The sequence below is a fragment of the Botryllus schlosseri genome, chromosome 1 (assembly GCF_051294905.1).
Source record: "Botryllus schlosseri isolate E-star chromosome 1, Bs_hap1, whole genome shotgun sequence".
NCBI lineage: Eukaryota > Metazoa > Chordata > Ascidiacea > Stolidobranchia > Styelidae > Botryllus > Botryllus schlosseri.
Genome location: NC_137236.1, coordinates 11,954,927 through 11,979,624, shown reverse-complemented (window position 1 = coordinate 11,979,624; position 24,698 = coordinate 11,954,927). Strand labels below are relative to the sequence as shown.

At 39.5% G+C, this 24,698-nt stretch overlaps 1 protein-coding gene across 1 annotated transcript in view; it reads left to right on the top strand.

Moving 5' to 3' along the window:
* Positions 1-2,240, top strand: part of LOC145441975 (uncharacterized) — a 64,948-nt gene extending 62,708 nt beyond the window's left edge. Inside the window, exon 12 of the mRNA XM_080319939.1 lies at positions 1,091-2,240. Within this exon, the coding sequence (XP_080176065.1) occupies positions 1,091-1,136 (46 nt within the window). The 3' untranslated portion in view covers positions 1,137-2,240. The remainder of the gene's footprint in view (positions 1-1,090) is intronic.
* Positions 2,241-24,698: the final 22,458 nt, after the last annotated feature.

Here is a 24,698-nt window from a genome sequence, read left to right as displayed (position 1 = left end):
ATGGCATCATGGGTTCTCGCATAGCATCAAGACGAACCTACAATCTCGTATAACTGACGAAAGTCTCAAATTTTGTATGAAGCTTAACCGCAACCAGACTACAAAGCCATCAGGAATACCAAGCAACACCAAAAGACGTATTAACTGTAAAAAGCGTGTAACAAGTAGATTCATACTTTTACTGTTGTCTACGTCTTTCGGAACTCTAAATGTTATCTGACTCAAGCTTCGAAAAATATCATATGCCTCTCAGTGCTATACAATTAAAAAGATAACTTGCAAAAGATCTGTATAACTGAAGTTTCGCATACTCATTACTCAAGTAAGGCAACCAGTATGATTAGTACGAGTTTTTACAGAGAAAATACGGTGCAAACAACGAATCCCATGCAGAGATTTCGAATTTGGGCTACCATGACGTCACGATTTTTCAATGATGACATAGTAGTTGATTGATTGTATGGCTCTTTGGGAGTTAGAATGGAAAATATAGGGTCAATATGGCTCTTTGGGCGAAAAAGGTTCCCGACCACTGTGTTATAGCGTCGTTGCCGTGCGCAACAGTAATTGATGATTCTTGGCACGAAATTTTCCCGGACTCGACGTTATTTACAACCTTTAATATGAAAACTAGAAATGCGAATCTCATGCAAATTAAACTACATAACCATGAAGTAGTTCCTCTACCGCCATGGCAGGAAATATGTTGTCGAATAGTTTGCACCTAAAATCAAGAAATGTAAAGTCTGACCTATCCACAATTGCCAAGTCAAAGTGTAATCGTCATATCACAGAAACGTACTCGAACCATGTAAAAATATATAACGGTGGGTCAAAAACTATTCACCGATGTGGTGCAGCCTTCGTAGTCGAAGAAATTCCGTTTTGTCACAGCGAATCTCTCAGTAAATATTCATCAGTATTCTCATCCGAGTTAGTTTCCATTCTGCGTGGCTTAACCTGGGCAAAAGAAAATCTAGGGTCTCGAAAACTCGCCATCCTATCGGACAGTCAAAGTGCCCTTACAACCATTACCACCGGCTCTACTAACAACAAACTGATATATATGATATTATTCTGTTATGCGCAGATCTCGAAAGGAAAGGAGTGGAGACAAATTTGATGTGGATCCGTGACCACATGGGAGTTGGACAAAATGAAACGGCTGACGAACTAGCAAGAGCGGCTGCTTCCACAGATCACGCAGCTGACATTGGAGAACAGGTCGAACTGTCTGTTCCAGAAGTGAAAACGCTCATAGCACCCATATGCCGCGATAAATGGATTGAAGACTTCAACTCGTCATATAACGGGTCGGCATATCACAAAATACACGCACCCATCACAGAAATTCCTGCTTAGCTGAATTTTTCACGAAGACAGTCCTCGATTATATTGAGGTTGAAATCGGGACATTGTCGCCTGAACTCTCATCTTTATCGCATAAAGTGTCACGAAGATGGCCTGACCCACACGTGCATGGCCGACGAAACAGTCGAACACTTTATGATTGCGTGCCAAGTATATGCTTCTCAGAGACAATAATTGAAGAGTGCGGCTAGACGGAACCATGTCGACATGACAGTACGGGCCCTATTATCCAGTTCATATACAATTCTGACTGTTATTGAATTCGTATTAGCGACCCGATCAATCTAGTTTTTGTGGATATATTATTTTCGACGTGGTCTGGTGCACAAGACCTTAGCAGTTAAGCACCAATAACCCCACATACAACACAACATGGACAAGCCACGGATATTTTAATATGTTTAAACCATTCAATCATGATATATATCACATCATGTATAATTAGAATGTGGATATAAATAATAGCAGTGTAGCTCATGTGTATGACTCAGCAATCAATACAGAGATCTACAAAGTTTATCACTAAACACTATACTGATGAGTGATGACAAGTACACACTATCTCACTACCAATAAACGATGGTCAGAAACGAAATCAGTGGTTCCAAACCGTTTTGGATGTTGGAACTTCATTTCCAACTTCAGAGTATGTATGGGGCCGCATGAAAACAGGTATGTGACTTACAACGAAAATTCAAAGGTAACTTGCCTACCTCTGCATCTTTACCATCCAGCTATTTCAAAAGCATGCACAATGCACATGCACATAGAGCTCTACAGATTCAATATCGCTTACTTTAGCATTGATAGGGGCAGATTGGCGAGCGCCATACATTGAAATAAACTGGAAATACATATCATTACTACAACATACTCTTATATCGCTATGTGATAACTAGCGCAAGTTTTTTCTTGCAGTCAAATCCGTGGAAAGTTGCATTTATTTTTCTCAAAGGTTGCACTAAAAAGTTGCATTTATGAACAAGATCCTTGAAATTATTAGGGTATGAGATACCAGAATCGATCCGTATCCAAGGCACTGTAGCAAAACTGAGTGTTGGTGACTTCAACAAAATCAATAGCCGGAAAAAACGGAGCAAGTGAAACTAAACTTTCAGGCGGTCTAGCCCAAATATACATCAAATCAGAAAGGACCTCAAATTTAAACGACAGTGAAATATTCATGCGATCTATTTACATATAGTGCCAGAATGAGCGTAACATCAGCTTGCTTCTCAAGACACGGTATGGTACCAAGGCAGTCGGTGGCAGACATGGGGTAATCGCGATTAGTAATCGTAATCGATTACGACGATTACATCATTTTCAAGTAATCGTAACCGCAATCGATTACATTCGAAAAAATTCCGAAGTAATCGTAATCGTAATCGACTACTTCCCATATCTAATCGATTTCTCTGTGAAAGAACGATTACTTTTTATTTTTGTAAGGACTATGACATAAACTGAATATTCGTGAACAAGGAAGGGATATATTATACCAGGCTCGTGACAGCACAAACGTCTGTTTTTCAAACGCTAGAGCTCATTATTACGTCAGAAACAGCATATTAGCTTTGTGTGTCATTGCGTAAGAAGTATCCACACTAAATAGATATTCGATATACGTACGTCGTACATTAGTGTCATTGTTAGAACACCTGCCGTGCTGTATATCAGGTTATCAACACGTTCCACACGCCACTACCTCGCAGCAGTATAATTTGTATCCGCTCTGCCTAGTTTCAAATAGTAACTTATGGTTGATGTTGGTTATATGCTTATGCTAAGTTAAACGCAATTTGACCGTAGCTGCTTGGCGAGCAGTAGGCCTATCTAGCACGTACGTACACCGGAGAAATATTTGAAATTTTGTACTCGTCAAATAAAACAGCGATTTCCACAACGAAGCAGTAAAAATCAACAGCTGGTGATATATATATATTTATCAAAACCGAGCCGTTTTTGCCGTTTCTCGTAACGGCAGCTTGCAGTACAATATCTGTATTAAGTTGAAGGTAGAATTTTATGTTCACTTCGTCTTATTCTCATATGACTCTACTTGAAAGAGCGCCAATCGTTATTTCACAATTCTTTACTCAACATTGGGACCTGCCGCCATGGCCATGGGCTTATATATTAGGGTTGCCATACGTCCGGAATTTCCCGGACATGTCCGGAATTTCACTAAAAAATCTGCGTCCGGGAGGAATTTCTAAAATATGCCTAAATGTCCGGAATTTTGAAGGGTTGAAGTAGGCTTAAAAGTTTTGCGTAAATCAACATAAACAATATTTTTTCCAAGCATGTTTATGATATTCGAAATTCTTCTTCGCGCTGCGCGCGAGGTAATGCAACGTCAATTGATATTAGTATGGCACCAGGCACCACATTCACCAAAAAATGCAATAAAAATAAATATAAATTACCATCATTTACTGAAATAAGTCCAATGGTAATCGCAATTATAAGCAAACGGTATAGTACTAGAGTTGGTCAAGGCCGATTGGATGCTTTAGTCACAGATAGTGGTTCCAAATCTTGGGGTCGTTTACCTTTATCTGGGGATCGCGATGATGTTGGACGTAATCACCGTCCTACGCCGGGAGTAAGTTTGGGCAAGTTGTATTTTTTTAGTAATCAGCTTATCAAGTTTTTAGCTGGGCCACAGAACAATTTTAAGTTTGAAATGAGGTCGCGACTATAAAAGGCTGGAAATCACCGGATGCGCAACCTGCTGGTGCATTCTATAGTAGCCTAATGGAAGAATCAATATTATTGAAGAATTCATTCATAAAATTTCACAGCCAAATGCATATAGTAATTGCTCAAGAAGTCACATCGATTACGCTATGGTGGGTTAGAGATCAGTGCTTTTTTTTCGGCGGAACGGGGCGAAAAGTTTTTAGTTTCGGACCTGATTAAAATAAAAACACAGAATCAGATAGCCGCATCGACCTAACAGTATAGCAGGGATGTCAAACACAATCCCGACAGGCCAAACACGGCCCGCCAGACGATTTCGTCCGGCCAGTGGAGAATTCTATTGCATACCATAGCAAGTAGCAATCACCAGAGCTCACATTACAGAGGGCCCAATTCATGACCTATGTTCCACTCCATTCCTGTATACTGTCGTATGTCAATGCTTTGCGAGTGTGACGTCATATTGTCCCTCAATGTGTAATTTTTAACTCCGCTAGTGGGCGCTAAAGAGTGTCCGGAATTTGCTTAACAAAAATATGGTAACCCTATTATATATGTTAGCATGGGTTGTAGCTATGGAATCAAGACAAAAACAGCAATTCGTGCCCTATAGGGTGGTAATCGCAAGTTGAAGACTGCATTTCGTCGAAAATTGCATTATATTACTATTGATTTTTAATCCTCTCTCAACCCCCGATGGTCAGATTAACCTGTAGAGTTTGTTTGTTTGAGGTAATCTTGGTGTTTGTTGACCACAACGGTCAGTTTCACCAGGCCGATTTTCTGCATTTTTGATTCTGTATCTGCCGACTTGTAGCAAGGCCCACTTCTAGGCTTATTGTAAGACACCGTTTACGCGGATGAGGCGGCGAGGAGGAGCCGTGGATTATACCACTGCGCTATCTCGCCACATAATTACCTACATGTAGAGCTGGGGGCACGTAATTAATAATTATAACCTCTGGTATCTTGTTATTATTACTTTAGTGTATGTTGTTAATTCGTGACCTCCGGTTTGTTATATAATCAAACGATATTGTAGTGGCTCAAGCGTAGCAGACTAAAAGAAAAACTTTCGTGAGACGCACAAACAATTTGTCATGTCTTTATATCTGACTGCATGTCTAGCAACTCAAGTTGTAAATTACCATGATCAGTCGCCACATTAACTACAATAGGACATGAAAACATTTTCATCTTGGGGAAAAAAGCATTCATTCCGTCAATGCGGCCGTTGAACTTAACAATCAAGTCAAATGATACATTGGTTTGATGGTCAGATAGCGTTGTAAAACGTGCTGCAACACCGCCTGCACTTAATTCAGTCTGATGATGAGCAGACTTAAATTTGAGTGACGATCCAAACGCATTTGAGTGTGAGCATACTTTTTGAAAAATGAAAAATTCGAGGCTGATTGTGGGAGTTCCAGGGCCACGAGCGGAATAAAATTTATATTTTCGTAATCAGTGCAGAGTCAGCTTTCGATTGATACCCGTTTTACCAAATTTTCTGCTCGGCAAGCCGGTCAAAAATGACCGTCAAATTGCCTGTAGCCAAATGGAAATTGTGACGTGATACAATTTCACTGAGCCGTGAGATTTGCTTGTGTCGACACCATATAGGACACTATGGTTTCAGCGTCTACTATTGACCCTCGAGAAGGCGGGAAAAATCTTTTCTGCTGTATACGACGACATCAGAGTTCAGACCCACTGGCTCCAGTCGACCACGGATGTATGGTCTTTCGAAGACTCATAAATCGAATTTACCCTTATGTCCGATACTATCGATGGTTGGATCAGCGTATCATAAAGTCGCGAAGTGGATTGCGAGATATCTTGAGCCGGTGAGTTTGTTTTATGGTGGTAACTGCATTCGTGACTCGTTCACATTTGCTGATACCATTCGTAATGTTGATCTCGATGTGTCCGGAATCTCTAAGTGTTCGTTTGATATATCTAGTTTATTCACGAACGTGCCAGCTCAAGAGACTGTTGAGATTTGTGCTAATGAACTCTATGGTGGTGTCCTTCCATCTCCACCATCCTCAAGGTCTTCTTTCGTTAAATTAATGCGCTTGCTTACTTGTGATGTCGAACACCATATATAAACAGACCGATGGTGTTGCGATGGGATCACCTCTTGGTCCCATTCTGGCCAACATTTTGTGGGGTATTACGAGAAACGGTTATTCGATGATATTGATCGACCATTAATGTATCAGAGATATGTTGATGACAGCTTCGCCATATTTGAGAATGAATCCCATCGTGATTTGTTTCTGAGCAAATTGAATGGTCTTCACCCGTCACTGAAATTCACCATGGAAAAAGAGGTTAATAATTCATTAGCATTCCTTGATGTTGTTGTTGAAAAGACGGGTGCTAACTTTGTTACATAAGTTTACCGTAAGCCTACATTCAGTGGGCAATATATTTCGCGGGATTCTTTCTGTCCAGTTATACGTAAAGTTAATTTGGTAAGAACTCTGGTGCACATGGCTCTGATTATTTGTAGTAGAGTCAAACTTGATTCTGAATTGGAGAACATTGGTCAATCTTTCAGTCACATGGTTATCCTGATTATATCATTAAAATGACCATGGATCGTAAACTCAAAGATTTCAGAAAAGTTAAACCGTTTGGACCTATAGAAAATGTCCCGTTTACTTGCATCTTCTTGGATTGGGAAAGTGTCCAACAGGTTTGAAAAGCAAATTAAATCGTCAGTGAGGCATTTTTTTTCACAAGAAGAACCGCAGATAATCTTCATGATGAAATCTCTGATGCCTGCAATGCAAAAGGATGTGCTACCTGCGACAAATCAAAGAAACATTACATATGAATACACGTGCCGATGTGACAATCTGTATGTGGGTCGCACGTCTCAGTGCTTGCAGCAAAGAATTCGCCAGCATAGCATATCCCACGGCAAATTAGAATAAGTAATGTTTCTCCAACTGTATCATCGCTGTCTGTTGACACACTGCGTGATTATGATCAAGTTACTGCTTATAATTCGGCTATTGGACAGCATCTCTTATCCCATCCAGAATGTGCTGATCATCACAATGACAGTCAATTTTCTATAGTTGCTCGTGGCCGTTTTCTTTTTCATTTGAAGGTCCTGGAATCTACGATCATAAAGCTGCGAAAACCGATTCTCTGTCGCCAGAAGGAACGCCTCTACACCCTTGTAATATTCCCTTATTGTTGTGTGGCGTGTTCTTGGATATTTATAACCGAATATGTACTCGTTAACGTTTGTTTTGTATCGTTATTACCGTATCTTGCCCGTCTACTAGTTGGTTGTTTTTGTTATATTTACGTCATAGACACAAAATAGTTCTTACATCTCGAATTTGATTCACCCTATCACTGACGTTCGCTACTGATGAGGGTCAGTCGTTCAAATTTCATGTAATTTCCCATTTCACGGACGCCCATGCGAGACTGCCGACAATTTTATTTACACTGGGTCACCTTTTCAGGCAATTTATTTTATTAAAGTCGCCTAAAGTGAGTTTTTCTGCAATGCCTTGGGTCAAATTTGCAGACCTAGAGCGTTTGGGGAGTGGTATTTTACTCGTGCTTAGCATTACCGTGATAGCATTGAGGGTTGGTACAAGGCCTAGAAAGCCTTACAAGGTCATGACATAACTTTCTAGTCGAGCGGCATACGCACGTCATGTACTCATGGTATGCATATGCACAGATAGTGTGTATGTATATCATGAGTCGATGTATATGCCGTAAAACATCAAGGACAAAAATACGTCACGTCCTTTCCATTGATAAATCGAAGTTGTTGAGTAGTATCTCAAGGGTTCTTTAAACAAACAATCATTAGGGTTTTCATATGTCACATTTGAACCTTATCCATGTTCTTGTCGACAACTATCTCCGTAATCACATCATAGGGCTAATCAGCACTTTTGAAGGAGGTGTATCATATAACAGGTAAAATTTGTGGCTTTAATATTTTGTTCAAGGACTCCATTCTTGGATATTCGAAGTCTATTGGATTATCCTATCTGGTGCTTTTTGATTTATTCCGCGAGGAAAATGCGCAGAAATGTAGGCTATTTGTTTTCGGCGTGGCCATGTTTGAGTACAGTCTCGTATGTTGTACAGTTTTCTTATTTCTCCGCGCACCGCAAAATGGCGTGGCTGGCAGTTAAAATACCGACCACCAATATTATCAGATATTTTTGCACTGCAATCAATCTAGAATCAGACGCTTCTGCAGAATTCCTATTTAATTATATTTTTCCCGTTTCCCGTCTTGAATCATTAGAATATAATTCTATTAAGATTTGAGTGACGAGATAGCGTAGTGGTATAATCCACAACTGCAACACCAATGGATTGTGATTGAGATCGACTTCGGAGTTCCTACCTAGGTGTTGGGGGTTTATCTAGGCCCCTGCTCGCCAAATCATCCGTGTAAGCAGTGTCATATAAAAGCCTAGACCGAGACCATGCTGCAAGTCCGCAGCTACGAAATAATTTATTTTCTAAAATAGGGTCGCAAAAGAAAATAGTTTGAGCATCCCTGATCTAGTCACCTGTGACAATCTTGCATTTCTTGCAATTTGCATATCATAAAATTCATATAGCAGTCGCGTTATCTTCATCGCTTTATTCAATAAAATACTTAGAAATATGAAATTGGAAACAGTGTTCAGCAAGACAAATGTAATGTAATGCAAGTGGCTTTTTAAGGACCATATATCATCTCCATATTTCAAGAAGACTCGTCATCGTCGTTGAAGTCAATCGGTATCGCTCCTAGTTTTTCGTCGAAACGAGATTTGGTATTTCGTTGGCCGAACTGCTTGAACACTGCCTCGTCCGGTCGGTCGGATAAGTAAATATCTTAGGTGTACTTTGCTCCTTTTCGCTAAAAAGGAAAGAATGCATCGGAATTAGCGTCACGTAGCAAAGCATACCTCTGGTTCGGTAAATTCGAATCATGTGCGATTTCAAGGCCGCATTCAACAAGCACATCGGGAAGAGACAGTATGAGCAAATGTGAACCACATACGTTAGCATAAAATAGGACAAAGGAACAGTCCTGTATGCTAAGTATAGTAAATCAGTGAAGTGAATAACTACAATTTCACTGAATGTATATCGCTATACATGGAGGTATAAAATTGTAGCGGAGTCGTTGTTTACGCGTCGAACACGAAAATATGTACCTGTTGGATTCTTTTTCTCATTGCCCCAAGGTACGGGTCACGACATTTTGGACGTGATGTTTTAGTCTTCGTCGTAGTTACTGACTTTTCGAACGAACTCCAATTGTTCAGCAGCTCAGCCAGGGCTCGCTCCGAATCGCTGTTCTCAAACCGCATCGGCCCGCTGCAATAAAATAGTACTTATAAAACAATTGCACTATTCGAAATCCTCATATTCTATTGATGATGCTTGGAACATGATGATGATAAAGAACAGTACCTTTTAGTTCATTTACGAAAATCAAAATACATTCTTACTTTTGCCAAAATATCGCCGGGCTGACTTGAGTTTCTTTCTACGCGTCCATAGTCTTTTCTTTATTTCAGAGCGAATAATAGCCTATTATATATTTCATATAACTGAAATGAACAGAATAATACTTTTTGAATCCGCGTTCTTGCAATAAATATTTAAATAAGGTTCTCAATAAATTGATAACAGAATGTGGGATTCGTACGCATGAAATACATGTGTTCACTTATTCTGTATATCTACATGCCAGTCTATTAATTCCTAATATAATACCCTTCCTCTCTTTACGAAGTATAACCAAGAATTACCAGAACTAATACGACAAATAGCCTACCCTAATTGCCGATATCCTATCACTCTCCACGAAGTGTAACCAAGAATGACAAGAATTAATGCGAGGTGGCGCAATGTATAAGGTGGTTTATATAGTATAGTGCTCCGTTACCCGTAGATAACAGAAATGCATGGCTTTGATAAAGTTGGCTTTCTGATGAATGGACAATAGACATCCTGTGGATTCAAGTCTGGTTGTGAAACGGACCGGATGGATTGATAAGAGTCCTTCAGCGTATGCAATTAAATATTAGACATCAGTGCCCGCCCAGCAAGCGCCAGACGATACGAAAGCGGCAAAGATAAAGAGAGAAGCTCCAATCGCGAAATATTTGTTGTGATTAGAGCCTGGCCGATTATCAATTCGCCGATAATATCGAGTTGATATCACACTTTGAAAGAATTATCCGTATCGGCAATTGGAGGTGAAAAAATATCGGCAATTTTCGTGAAGTCAGAACATGGTAGTAGGAAGTCCGAAAACTACAATCCTTAACCACTAGATTGGGTATATTGCTGTATTTCATATAGCATACAGTTTCAAAGTGTCCAGATGCAGCCTTTCTAGGTTTGTGATAAACAGCAACAAAATGACTTTTCTTGATAATGACATCATACTATTTATTTTGAAATTAGGTGGACTTTTATTATTTCAACGCCAACTTTGCAGCTGTATTTCTCAAAGTAGGCCTACGTGGTCTTGAAAATCCGCGTCTTCGATTTGATATGAACAAGTGCAGGATAAAATGGACTTCATGGCGAGGTTTCAATTCCTTCATTGGGAAAACTAGTAAAAATACTTTAGGAGTTTTTATTTCAAACGACTTAACTAATTTGATGACACCGACTAAGAAGTCACCATGATTGATGTTACTTTGTCACTATTTTTATTTTTTATACAAACCTCAACAAAACGTCTCGAAAGAGCAATATGTTTTTATAAGTAGGTTATCAGCAATATGGCAATTGAAAGGAATTTGCACAGTAGGATATTTCGTGTCATACGATTATTCTGATGATGTGAGTAATTAGGTTTTATCAGTTGTGGAAGGAAAACTGCTTCATGCTTTCCCTAAATTAAAAAATTACAAAAAAGGTTAAAAATCATTTTAAAAATTTAGAGGTCTCGCGGACCCCATGAAATTGCTTCGCGGACCCGCGATTGAGAACCACTGGACTACAGCATCGGATTCTCGGTATCATTGCCAAGGTACCGAGTGGACTAGATGTGCAACTGATGAATCGCTACTCAGAAGATTTGGTTTTCTAAACATAGAAGACAAGAGGATGCTAGAAATTGCCAATCAGTCAGTTTCATTGTGGTGGCGGTCCCACGATTTTCAATGACTACTTCACTTCAGAATCAAAAGCGCACAACTACTATACACACGCGCGTTTTCGAGGGGCAACTACCACATGACAAGAACGGAAGAAAAGAAAACCAGGGCAACAATTAGGTACATCGAGGGTGCGGAAAAACTCAATACAAATAATGCGAGGTTTAATAATATTCGCGCCCCGCGCGTCTAGAAAACGAATCCCGATAACTTTTCCTAACAGTAATACTCGCGATTTTATTGCATAGTAAATTTGCGGAGGTGTTCTTCTTCTACATTGAGAAACTTTTGTACGCAAGATAAGTCGCAAGAAAACAATGATGGCACAGAACACCACACGGGCTCTTTGCAGTCCAATGTTCACGGTAGCTAATTTAACATGAGCATTCGTCGTCCAGGTGGGCCATGACGACCCTCTACTGGAATGCGGCATGTAATCGAATTGCGACCGTGAAGTACGTTGAACACCCCTGGATTAGGCTTGCTACGGAATCGGTATATAGTGTGCTCAGGGGTGTGCGACTTTCGAGTAAGTGTGAAAAGGGTCTACCACGACGAAGAAGAGCACTGCACTAGAAGACAAGATGATTTATTTATGCTGATGAAAGGAATCTAGCTAAATAACATCGAATGACACTATAACTGTATGGCACTGGTTCCCAACCCCAAAGGTATTCCAGGTGGTATGCGAGTAGATTCTATGTTTTTCGACCGAAGGGAGTTATTAGTTCACATGGGGTTGATTTTGAGTTTTTTGAAGCCGTTGTCGTGGTAAGGTCGTCGTCGTGGGTAGATGCAATCCCACCAATGACAGCCTACGGGGAAGGGATCTGGTCGTAAAGTGTTGGGATTCTTGCCTATCCAAATTCCATTTTATTATATATTTGACCACAAGAATTCCAAATGGATCCACCACAGAAATCACATACAGCGTCTTAAAATGGACAGTTTATTTTCTGCTTCGATGCCTTCGGCAGCTCAACTTGATGGCAACATTTTTGACCATCTTCAGTGTGCGTAACTTATGTAGGTGGTACGCGATCACTGCATAACACCTCGTAATGGTATGGGAGGAAAACGGTTGGAAACCACTGCTGTACGGTGTGTCAAGTCGCATTTTTTCGACAAAAACGCTTCATTTGCTTGTAGGACAATGTTGATAGAATTTACGCACTCAATTTAAAACCAGAGTGAGTCCATAACATCACACCTATATTACGGACCAGCAGGGCTTTCCACGTCATCTATCGCTTTCCCAAAGGGGGTCACGGCTAGCTAGGCTTAGCTAAGCCATTGATATAATCGGTGATCAATCAGGTAAATAGAAACGTTGTCAGCACTTTCGACATCACTACTTCTGTTGGCTTGTGGGATTAAATGTTATTCGCTGTGACCGTCATGACATGGAGGCTTACAAAAATCGTGTTCTAATAATTCCAATTTCAACGTCGTTATTGAAGGTCTAGCTTGCTGTACTGGTTAAGGATATTGGCGGAATTGTTAACCAGACGATATATACTTCACTATATTGTAGATGTATCGATGGTGAGGTTTAAACTGTGAATTCGATTAAAAAATGTCACAAAAAAAACTTACAATTTACGTTTTGTGATTATGGTGCAGTGGTAAAAACATAGTTTCCAAGATATAAAATAAAAATGAAACTCATGTTCCGGAAAACACGATTCCCTTCGGATAAAAAGCCATTTTATTACCATAAGTATACTAACTATTATGATAAATTCAAGGAACATTTTTAATTCTTCTGAATCTTCTAAATAGCTTAACCACTCAGCAACACATGTCTCCCGCAAATAGTCCTCTTTAAAAACTGTTGAGGATAGTCGTTATTGACGTTACTGTATTCAATGATACAACTGTTCCGGAAAACACGATTCCCTTCGGATAAAAAGCCATTTTATTACCATAAGTATACTAACTATTATGATAAATTCAAGGAACATTTTTAATTCTTCTGAATCTTCTGAATAGCTTAACCACTCAGCAACACATGTCTCCCGCAAATAGTCCTCTTTAAAAACTGTTGAGGATAGTCGTTATTGACGTTACTGTATTCAATGATACAACGTATTGTTCTGTATAGCATGAATTTATGACTTCTTTACGTCGGAATCAGGCACATCCATCGCATCAGGCTTCTTCAATTATATTATATAACTATCATATCTTGTGTTGCTAATAGCTAGTTTAGGGTTGCCATTTAGAAATCTTGAAGTAGGCTAAAAGATAATTCGTAGATCAACGTAAATAATATTATTTTTAATCAGATTTATGCTATTTGAAATTTTTCTTCGCGCTGCGTGCGATTTAATACATCCTATATTGATGTTAATATGGGGACTGTGCACCGCTCTCGCAAAAAAATACCATCAAAAATAAATAAAAATAACCATCATTTACTGAAATAAATCTAGTTGTAATCGCAATTATAAGATAACGCCATGTTGCTAGAATTGGTTAAAGCCGTTTGGACGCTTTGGTTTAGTTAAAGACATTTGTTCTAAACCTGGGTACCGTTTGACTTTATTCTGAGGATCGCGAAGATGCTGGACCCGGACGTCATAAGCTTCCAAAATCGGCTGTAAGTAAGTCTGGGCAAGCTGATTTTTTTGTAATCTGCCTATAATTTTTTGAGCTGGACCACGGAACATTTTCAAATTGGAAATGAGCTCGTAGCCATAAAAGTTTGCAAACCACCGGATGTGCAACCTACTGGAGTATAGAAGAACGAATAACATTGACAGAAATCATTCACAAATTTTAACAAGCAGATGCTTATAGTAAGCCCGCAAGAACTTGCATCGATTACTCTATGGTGGGCCCAAGATGAGTGCATTTTTTGGAGGATGGTGACTGAAAAAATAATGTTTCGGACCTGGTTCCAACACACAACCAGATAACAGCTCCTACCTAACAGTATAACAGGGAAGTCAGGGACGTCCACCATGCACACGATTGCATCCGGCCCGTGAAGAAATCTGTTGCAGACCCAATTAATAACTAAAGCCCGCATTAGATATGGCCTCATTCAAAACCTACGTTCCACTCCACTAATGTGACGTCATATCGACTGACAATGTGTTCATACCTCATTGTAAAATTCGCTCTAGGACTTTTTTCGGATGAATATCATCCACATTACCATATATATATACTGCCCATGCCCATGGTGATGTCTAGTCGAAATTTATCTTCTAAAATACTGTCGCAAAGGAAAATAGTTTAAGCAGCCCTGATATGGTTACTTACGAGCTACGACAGTCTAGCATTCCATGAAACAATGCCTATCGCAATTTGAATATTATAAATTACATAACAAAGCGTTATCTTCATCGCTTTATTCGATAGAATACTTAGAAATACGAAATTGGAAACAGTGTTAATCACGAAAAATGCTATTCAATGCCAGTTGCTTTTGATGGATTCAAAGAAATCAAATATCCTCTCCATATCTCAAGAACACTCGTCATCATCGTTGAAGTCGATCGGTATCGCCCCCAGTTTTTTGTCGTAACGAGATTTGGTATTTCGTTGGCCGAACTGCTTGATCCCTGCTTCGTCCGGTCGGTCGGGTAAGTAAATATCTTTGCTGAACATTGCCCCTTTTCTCAAAAAAAGAAAGAATGCATAGGAATTAGCGTCATCAGATTTCATGCGATATAGGTCACGTAGCGAAGCATACTGGTTGCGTAAATATGAATCATGTGCCATGTAAAAGCCGTACCTGAACAAGTACGTCGGGAAGGGGCAGTATTAGCAGAAAATAGGACAAAGGAACAATCCTGTAGGCTAAGTATAGTAAATCAGTGAAGTAAATAACTGAAAAATTTCACTGAATGTATATAGTTAAATATGGATGTATAAAATTATAGCAGAGTCAATCTTCACGCGTCGAACACGAAAACATGTACCTGTTGGATTCTTTTTCTCATTGCCCCAAGATACGGGTCACGACATTTTGGACGTGATGTTTTAGTCTTCGTCGTAGTAACTGTCTTTTCGAACGGACTCCAATTGTTCAGCAACTCAGCCAGAGCTCGTTCCGAGTCGCTGTTCTCAAACCGCATGGGCCCGCTGCAATAAAATAGTACTTATAAAAAAGTGAACTATTCGAAACCCTCATGTTCCATTGATGATGATGAAGAGAAGTACGTTCGAGTTCATTTACAAAAATCAAAATACATTCTTACTTTTGCCAAAATATCGCCGGGCAAACTTGAGTTTCTTTCTGCGCGTTCATAATATTTTCTTTATTTCCGAGAGACTAATATTATATATTTCATAAAACTGAAATGAGAAAAATTATATTTATTAAATCCGCGATCTTGCAATAAATGATTAAATGGGGTTCTCAATAAATTGATATCTGAATGTAGAATTGGTACGCCTGAATAACATGTATTCACTCACTCTCTATATCTACATTCTACATGCAAGTCTATTAGTTCCTAATACCCTATTTCTCTCTACGAAGAATATAACCAAGAATTATGAGAACTGATGCGAGTAATCCCAGTGGTGGTTTATATAGTATAGTAGTCACCTTATTACCCGTAGATACCAGAAATGCAAGCGCTTTCTGATGACTAGACATCCTGTGGATTCAAGTCTGTTTACGTAACGAGCCGGATGAATTGATAAGACTGCTCCATTGTATGCAATTAAATATTAGACGTCAGGGCCCGTTCGGGAAGCGCCAGACGATACGAAAGGGGCAAAGATAACGAGAGAAGCACCAATCGCGTGATATTTGTTATGACACAGGCAACTAATTTATGTTAGCTGAATCGATTATATTTGAAGATGCTCACGCATTATGGTTTCATTTATCTGATTTATAAAACGCACTTTATATTAGGGCCGGGAAGCGCCGCGCGGCAGAGATAAAGAGAGAAGCGCCAATGCCCGTAACAGTTTTTATCACGCAGGAGCAATTAATGTTACAGAAATATAGATATGTCGTTTCCGTAGTGGTTCCAATTATGTATCCGCTTTATCAAATGCAGTTAGCCGACAAGATAGCGCAGTGGTGAAGCGTCCTGATTGTTGATCGTGGGTTCGTGGGTTCAATACCCGGCCGGTACGAACCAGAGATCTGATCAGTAACGCTGGTATCGCGCTTGGCGCTCAGCATTACTGCTATAGCATGGTTGGTGAGGGGGCTGGTGCAAGACCTAGAAAGCCTTACAATGCCATGATATACCTTCCTAGTTCAGCAGCATATGCACATCATGCACTATGGTATGCATATGCACAGATCGTGTGTATGTATATCATGAGTCGGTGTATATGCCGTGAAAACACCAATGACTAAAATACGTAACGATCTTTCCTTTGATAACACTGATCAACACATATTTTTAGGCAGATAAAGTAATAATGGTTTTGGTGGTTCTGCGAGGCGATTATTCCGAATATGACCTTGGTTATTTCAAATTGGCTCTAATTTTGGAGATTATCCATGGGGCTATTTTGACTATAATCTCATATTTTCGCTGTATGGAATAAATAAAAAATCGGCGTAGTCGTACTGTAAAATTCAGAAATTCAATCTAATTGGTATTTTGGCACGCTCCAGACTGTTTTAAAACAAAATACAACAACAGAATTATAATTCGGGGCATTAGATTTATGATAATTGGGGACTTTCACGGATTTCATGTACAAGTACATAAATGAACTTCAATCCTGTATATAAGTATATTCCTAAATACTCAAATAACATTGCAATAATTGTATCAGTTTTATGTCAACAACCTATTTTAAATTCAAAATAATCAGTTGCAATATAATAATAATAACTTATCTTAAAGCAAAATTGTTTCTTGTACTATTTTCGGTGGTAAGCACTTTCGTTCGGAAAGTTCCAGCAATAATCTCCCATAATATGTTCGCTGCATCTGCACTGATATATTTCTTTCGTTGCTTTGACGTATTGGTGGAACCTTTCCCGTTTCTTTTCCCTATAATGAAGCATATTATCAGAAAATATACCAAGATGACTGAACAGGAAGTTAGATTTAATGCTCATGTTTGCTCCAAAGTTTACATATCGAGATACCAATCCTTTGGCGGACTGTTTGTAGTTGGGTGCTTTGTGGTTTTCCAAAAAGTTTTATTTACTACATCCTAGCAGTGTTGAGGTGACTCGAGTCATGACTTGACTCGAGTCGGACTCGAGTCGGACTCGAGTCAACTTTTTCGTATGACTTGACTTGACTCGAGTGACTTTGCAAAAATGACTTGACTTAACTTGACTCGGAGCTTCAGAAATCTGCATTGACTCGTGACGCGGAGCAACATTTACGAGTCAATTTCAAGTCAATAAGTGAAACAGTGTTGATTAAATCAATGTATCTTGTGTATGTTGGGATTGTTCAAGATACGCCGGTGTCACTTGTGCGAGTAGCAAAATGTAATGACTTTGAATCATCACTCATACTTCGAAATTCAATTTGACTTTAATTGTGACTTGACTCGTGACTTGACTTGACTTGACTCGACTTGACCCGAGTCACCTCCAAAAAACGGGTGACTTGACTTGACTCGAGTGAAAATATGCAATGACTCGAGATGACTCGTGACTCGAAGGTATTGACTTGATGCCAACACTGCATCCTAGAAGGGATTCCATGCAGTGAGCACCTTTTTTAATATGAAATTCTAATCATTAGTCCGTATTCGAATCTGAGATCCATCGAAGATTTCAAGTTTCTCGTTTGATATGGATACTAGGGATTGTGTGAACCTCTGAAAGGTTCAGGTTCGTGCGAACGCGAACCTTTCTGAAAGGTTCTGTGTGAACGCGAACGTGAACTTCATGACGTCACGTGACGTCATATTGCTAATTCCAACCCTACATTGCAGTGAAGTGATAGCCTATAATAATGTACACGATACCTAGGGACGACTCGTGCCACTTAATGCCACAATGCTGAAGTACATATTGACGTTTGAAACGTCGCCAAGTGTATCAACTGGGGCAATCAAATAATATAATAATCGCATAACATCAATATCTTCCGCCGCTTTGCCAACTATTTCGACGACGACTTGCAAGGGAGTATAAGCTTACGCCTTAACGATCTAGGCCAGACCGGGCAATGTATTGGGCGTCTGAGCATTGCTATGCTGATATTGAGCAGAGTGTCAAACGGGTTTCTATATACTTGCTACTGATATTGCCCCATTAAAGGGGCACTGCGCTCTAAAAATGATATGGTCTCAAATTCGAGGTAAAAACGAACAAAAATTTTTGGCCGCGGCCATTTCCTTCAGAACGCCACCATAATGGAGCTGCAATTTATTGAAATTTCTACAATTTCTACAACTTCTCGAGTCGGCGGGCCGGATATAGGAAAATTAGGTACTTGGCGGGCCGGATTGCTGAATCGATACATTATTAGCCTATTTATCCACATATACACGGAATAAATCGTATTTAATGAATGTATTTTAACGAAAGCAATGTCACTTCAAAGCCATTTCTCGCCGATAATGACGAAGCCAATGTGGATTTGAGAAAGCATTGTCATTGTCATACAGGCGCGGCCATGTCTACTTCTGTCTCATCAATTAACACACGGTGCAATCATAGTGTCCTATAATGAGAGGCTTGCCGAGCGCGAAATTTAATAAAACAGGTATCAATCGAGAGCTACCGCGGTACTGATTGCGAAAATATAAATTTTATTTTGCTCGTGGCGCTGGAATCCCCCAAAATCATCCTCGAATGTTTCATTGTAACACTATGGTGCAATTCTTAATTAAGATTTCGATGCGTTCGATAAGCCGGTACCAAAATTTACCAAGATACCAATTCATTAGGGTTGAGTAAATGGTAAATGCCGATAATGCAAGTCTCCTCGCTTCGACGAACTTACGCTTAAGCTCTACTCTCCCAGACTGCGTACACACGTATATAATAATATGTAGTCACTAATATGTGACGTTTAAGCAAATAGCGGGGAATCTCGGCAGACTGGGGCCGCGGGCCAAATTATCATGCAAGACGGGAAACAGTCCGCGGGTCGGACAAAATCCCATCGCGGGCTGGATCAAGCCCGCGGGCCGTATGTTGCCCGCCCGTGCCCTAAGTGCAATACACTTGAAAATATAGAACTTGCAAAATATCTATGTTACTCAATTCTCGCATACTCATTACTCAAATAAGACAATCAGCATGGTTAGTACCAGTTTTTACAGAGGAAATATAGGTGCAAACGACGTATTTCATGTAGTGATTTCGAATTTGCGCGACCATGACGTCACGATTTTTCAATTGTGACGTAATAGCTGGTTGACATGTATGGCTCTTTATGAGTTGAAATGGGAAATGTAGGGTCAATATGACTCTGCGGACGAAAAAGGTTCCCGACCACAGAACATGAGGTGGGTGTATCATATATGGCAGTGGTCGGGAACCTTTTTTGTCCGAAGAGCCATATTAACCCTATATTTTTCATTTGAACTCCCAAAGAGCTATACATGTCAATGAACTATTACGTCGCATTTAAAAATCGTGACGTCATGGTAGCGCAAATTAGAAATCACTACATGGGATTCGTGCACCTTATTTTCTCGTCCTAATCATACTGTTTATTTTATTTAAATAATGAGTATGCAACACTTGAGTTATATAGATCTTTTGCAAGTTATCTAGGCTATTTCTAATTGTATTGCACTGAGGAGCAAATGATATTTTTCGAAGCTTAAGACAATAATCATTCAAATTTCATACAGACGTAGACCATACGGTTTTACAGTCAATGCGACTTTTGGTGTTGCATGGCACTCCTGATGACTTTGTATAGTCTGGCTGACAATTGTCGTGGTTAAGCTTCATACAAAATTTGAGTCTTTCTTCGGTCATACGGGATCGTATGTTCGTCTGGATGCTAATCTTAAATGCAAGGACCCATTCGTAGTCGAAGCCGAACATGATCACTCTGCATCAGTACCCACTGATGTGTCTGATGTGTCAGTGATGGGGTGAGGGGAGGCAGGGGATGCTGTGCATCACCTGTCTACTAGAATTGGAACATTTTTACCACCAAAATCATGTAACTTGTCCATATATTGTTTGAAAATAAAGCGTGAAAGGTGAGGTATGGCATAGGTGAGGCACGACAGGGCGGTGTCTTACCTGTGACAGCGCAATTCATCGTACATACCATAGAATTTATAATTACTGATATTAATCGAATGTAATTGTTGCACTGATTCCGATTAGACTTCTCAATTGTAAAAGTTTTCGGCGGTAACATAACGTTGCGCCACACGCTTACATTTGAACAGCGACTACAAAGCTAGGTTATCAATCAAGATCATTGATACTTATGGCGCTGTTTATAATTTGAATTTGTAATTGTGAATGTCACTTCCACGGTAGTTTATTTCTCGCAGTAGATCAGGAAGACAATGTTAATTTGAAAACTGCTTTCTGATACAGGTTCCACAACGTCTCCTACTCTCTTTGATCAATCAACATAACGTGCAATCCAAGATTTCGTGGCGGATATTGGACGCCGGCGCGACAGCAACTTAAATTTGAGGACTTTTGAAAAGGGGGTCCGAACCCCTAACCCCGAATACGCCACTGTATTAAACTCTCAAAGACATGTTTATTGTTCATACTGCCACAAGAATAATGATACTGGTCGTGCTGAAGATTTGAAAACAAGTTGCTGCAATATCGATACATAAAGCACAAAAATAGGAATTACGCAAAGAGCCATATCTTATGCCCAAAAGAACCATACATGGCTCGCGAGCCATAGGTTCCCGACCACTGATATATGATATGGCATGTCTCCGACACCGATTTTTCCATGTTGACACGCCATAGACATCGGGGACTACGTTTTTGGAAAAGCTGAGACTTTTCCGATGCATTTGGTACCTTACTCAAAAATTTTGGTTTGCAAAAATAAAAATAAAAATAAAACACAATGAAAAAATGGTTATCACCTAAAATTTCCAGATATTTTCCGAGTGGGAAATATTGTCGGAAAATCTGCCAGAACATCAGAAGTCGACATGTACGGTATTCTGCATAAATTGTCACCGTTTCAAACATCAAAACGTGTTCTGGATAGTTTTCTGAGGGAGATTTGTTGATTTTGGTCACGCTTCAGTGATTTTCAAGATCTAGGTCAAGTTCAAGAGCAAATTCAGGCGGCATATGAGTCATAAACTGGTTTGCTCTGCCTGCAAATGCTTGGATATGACAAAAGGAACCATATTGCGTTGTTTTATGCCATAAACCGGACGGTAGGGGTCCGATTGAGTCTTGATCATGCACTTGACCTTGATGACCACTCACTGACCACGCCCATTTGTAAATTTTATATGCATTTTCCATTTTTCGATATCTGACGAACCGCGCGGTTTACAACCATGTTTGACGGCAGACTTGGACAACTAGAAAATTCTAATTGTCTAATTTCACTAAATTAGAACAAAATGCCAGTAATGTAAGTTTAATATAATTTATGAAATGTTTTTATGCTCTAATTCTAATCCTAATCTAATATGTGACATGTTCCTATGCTCAAATTCTAATTCTAATCTAATTTGTTTTCCTGAAAATGCCTCTTTGACCGGGGCATTTACCAGCGAGTTAACATGAATATCCCTCTCGCTCTGGGAAATCCGATGTCAAGCCACCATCGCATTACATACACCATACAGTTTTTTTTTTATCGTGGTGACCTTGGTCACCTATATATTTATTTCTTATATCAAAATTTCAGTACAATAAAGTCGAGTAAAATTTGCATAAACAAAAAAAGGGTGTAAATTCAATTTCTTTCCTTTGGATCCTTCGTCGTCATCGTCCAGCATCGTTCATTCTCATCCTCCATTCGATTCTTCAGGTTTGTGTTTTCGGTGTCTGTTTTCCCTTTTAGATTAGGTGTTCTTCCGCTTTTTCTTCGATGTTTTTCAGGGTGTCGATATGTCTCCAGGTTGGCGATTTTCATATTCGTGTCGCCAACTTCCGCAGGATATTTCGGGTCAAGTTTCTTTTTTCCTCTTTGTCGTTTTCGGGTTTTTCGTTTTCAATGTCCAGGTTCCTTTTGTATTTCAGGATGACTTTTTTGAAGATCGAAATCAGGGCTATGGCTGCTTCACTCGTTGTGCCTTGATGTTGCAATATGAGCTCCGGATCTCTGAGTCTGATGTCGAGTTTTATTGCTTGTTTTTTCAGGATGTCTTGTGTAAATCTACATCGCCCAAATACATGTTGGATTGTGTCATTTTCCATCTGACACAATCTGCATTTGTGGGTTTCTGTTTTTCCATTTTTAATTTTCAGTAAATTTCGTTTTTTCTTTGCTTCGCCGAATAGCTATCCTTCATTTGCTAATCTGAAATTGATAATTTTCTCTTCATTTTTTAGTATAAGGTTCATCCGTGATTTCTCAAGGGTGAGCTAATCCCAGTTTGCTTACTGGGTTGTTTGGTTTTCATGAAATAGTTCGATTTTCTGTCAGTCATTTTTTTATGAGCTTTACGTGATCTACGATGTTCACCAAATTTGGTTCTATTCCAACCAGTGGCAGCGGAGTTATTGCAGTCGAAAAATTTGGATTATGAATAAAATAGTATTTACGGTGGGCACCACTATAATAGATAATTAAAGAATTGGTCACCGTAAATACTATTTTATTCATATTCCAAATTTTTCGACGGCAATAACTCCGCTTCCACTGGTCGGAATTGAACCAAATTTGGTGAACAGAAAATTTTCAAATTTTATATATTATATTATTTATTTTTATATAATAAATAGAAACTGTTTCTCCTGTAGCAATGCGGCTACTGGTCGGAATTGAACCAAATTTGGTGTGCAGGCATAAATTAGGTAACCTAACAATTTTATCACGTAGCCAGTACGATTTGAGAAAAAAGGTCATTTTTGAAGACCTCTAATACACAGTTGTGCTGTAAACAAAAGCTTCCTCAGCAATACTTATTTGAGGAACTAGCAACGATATATGATACATTAGGTATTTTTATAAGTGACGACTAGCGTTAACGTGTTGAATAGTTTTAGAAACGCATTTCTGGTTCGCGTCTGGGATTTTTTCTGATTAGGCTAGCGGACCACTGCCATATAAACGCGGGCTCACGTACACACGGTTCACAAGTTAAATTTCGCGCGTCATGCGCGTTTCGCAAATCCAATTCACACATTGGCGACTCGCGATTATACGTAATCACTGTGCTCTAGCATTGTGACGACCAACGGGGCGTATATTCACATAGTTGCAAGTGACACAACCTTCATTCCAACTTGAGATGTCGCTTTTCCATCATATTAATACATCAATAACATCAAAGATAAATAAATATCAAGCAGAGATATTTTTTAGAGAAGTAATTCTAGTTATTCTGAGTACTCGAGCAGGTTTGCCTACTTCCTAGGGTGATTGTGTTTCCCTACCACTCACTAAACAACAACATCACAACTTAGTTTTTGTCAGGGATATCCCTGGGTTTTGAATGTCTTTGAAAATGGCACCCACATATTCATTGTTCAATGGTCACTTTGTCGTAGTCACAAAGCTTCACCCTGCAATTTCAAAAGTGACTATTTCCAACTAACTGCGAGCCAACAACCAAATCTACTTTTCGAACTTTTTAAAAGTACTTTACAGATTTATATTTTCGCTACTTATATTTGAACCTGAATAAATCATTGTAGCAAAACTTCCACTACTTCAGTAGCAACGCTGTATACATCAACCACCTCTGACAAAAAGTCACCTATCCATGATCATTCAAGAAAATCTCGATGACTCAAAATACAGAATTGAATTTTCAGGATCCCATCGTGTTATCTGAGCGTTGGGCTTGAGCTGGATCAGCCGCTCGCCTAATGGCATTTGACTTTAGTGTTCGGATAGAGCAGGTCTTAGACTCCGTGCTTTAAGCTAGTGTCGCGTGTCTTGATTTGGCTAACTGCGTTCGATTCCGCCGGCGCAAAATTAACACATGCTGGTTGATCGCTGACGTTTCCCGACTCGCGTTGTGAAACAAAATGGCGGGATAGACATCCCCAACGTGCGTGATCAACAGTTTCTTCTTGTGCAGTGGCTCTCAACCGGGGGTTCGCGGACCCTCAGGGGTCCGCGAAGCCTCCTAATTTAAAAAGTAGTTAATAACCAAAATTGTATTTTTATAAATTAGGAAAATCACGAGGCAGTTTCGCTTTCTTACTATAGTATAACTCCAGAACTCCCATCAACAGAATGGCTGTCAGAGATGAATTATGCTACCGTGCAGACGCATTTTAATTGCTATATTACCAATAGCCGACCGATACAAATATTTTGCTGTTTAGATACATTTTGTTTGGGATTGTGGAAAAAATAGAGAGTTGGATTAGTAATCACGGTGACTTCGAAATGTTTACAAAGATCCATTTTC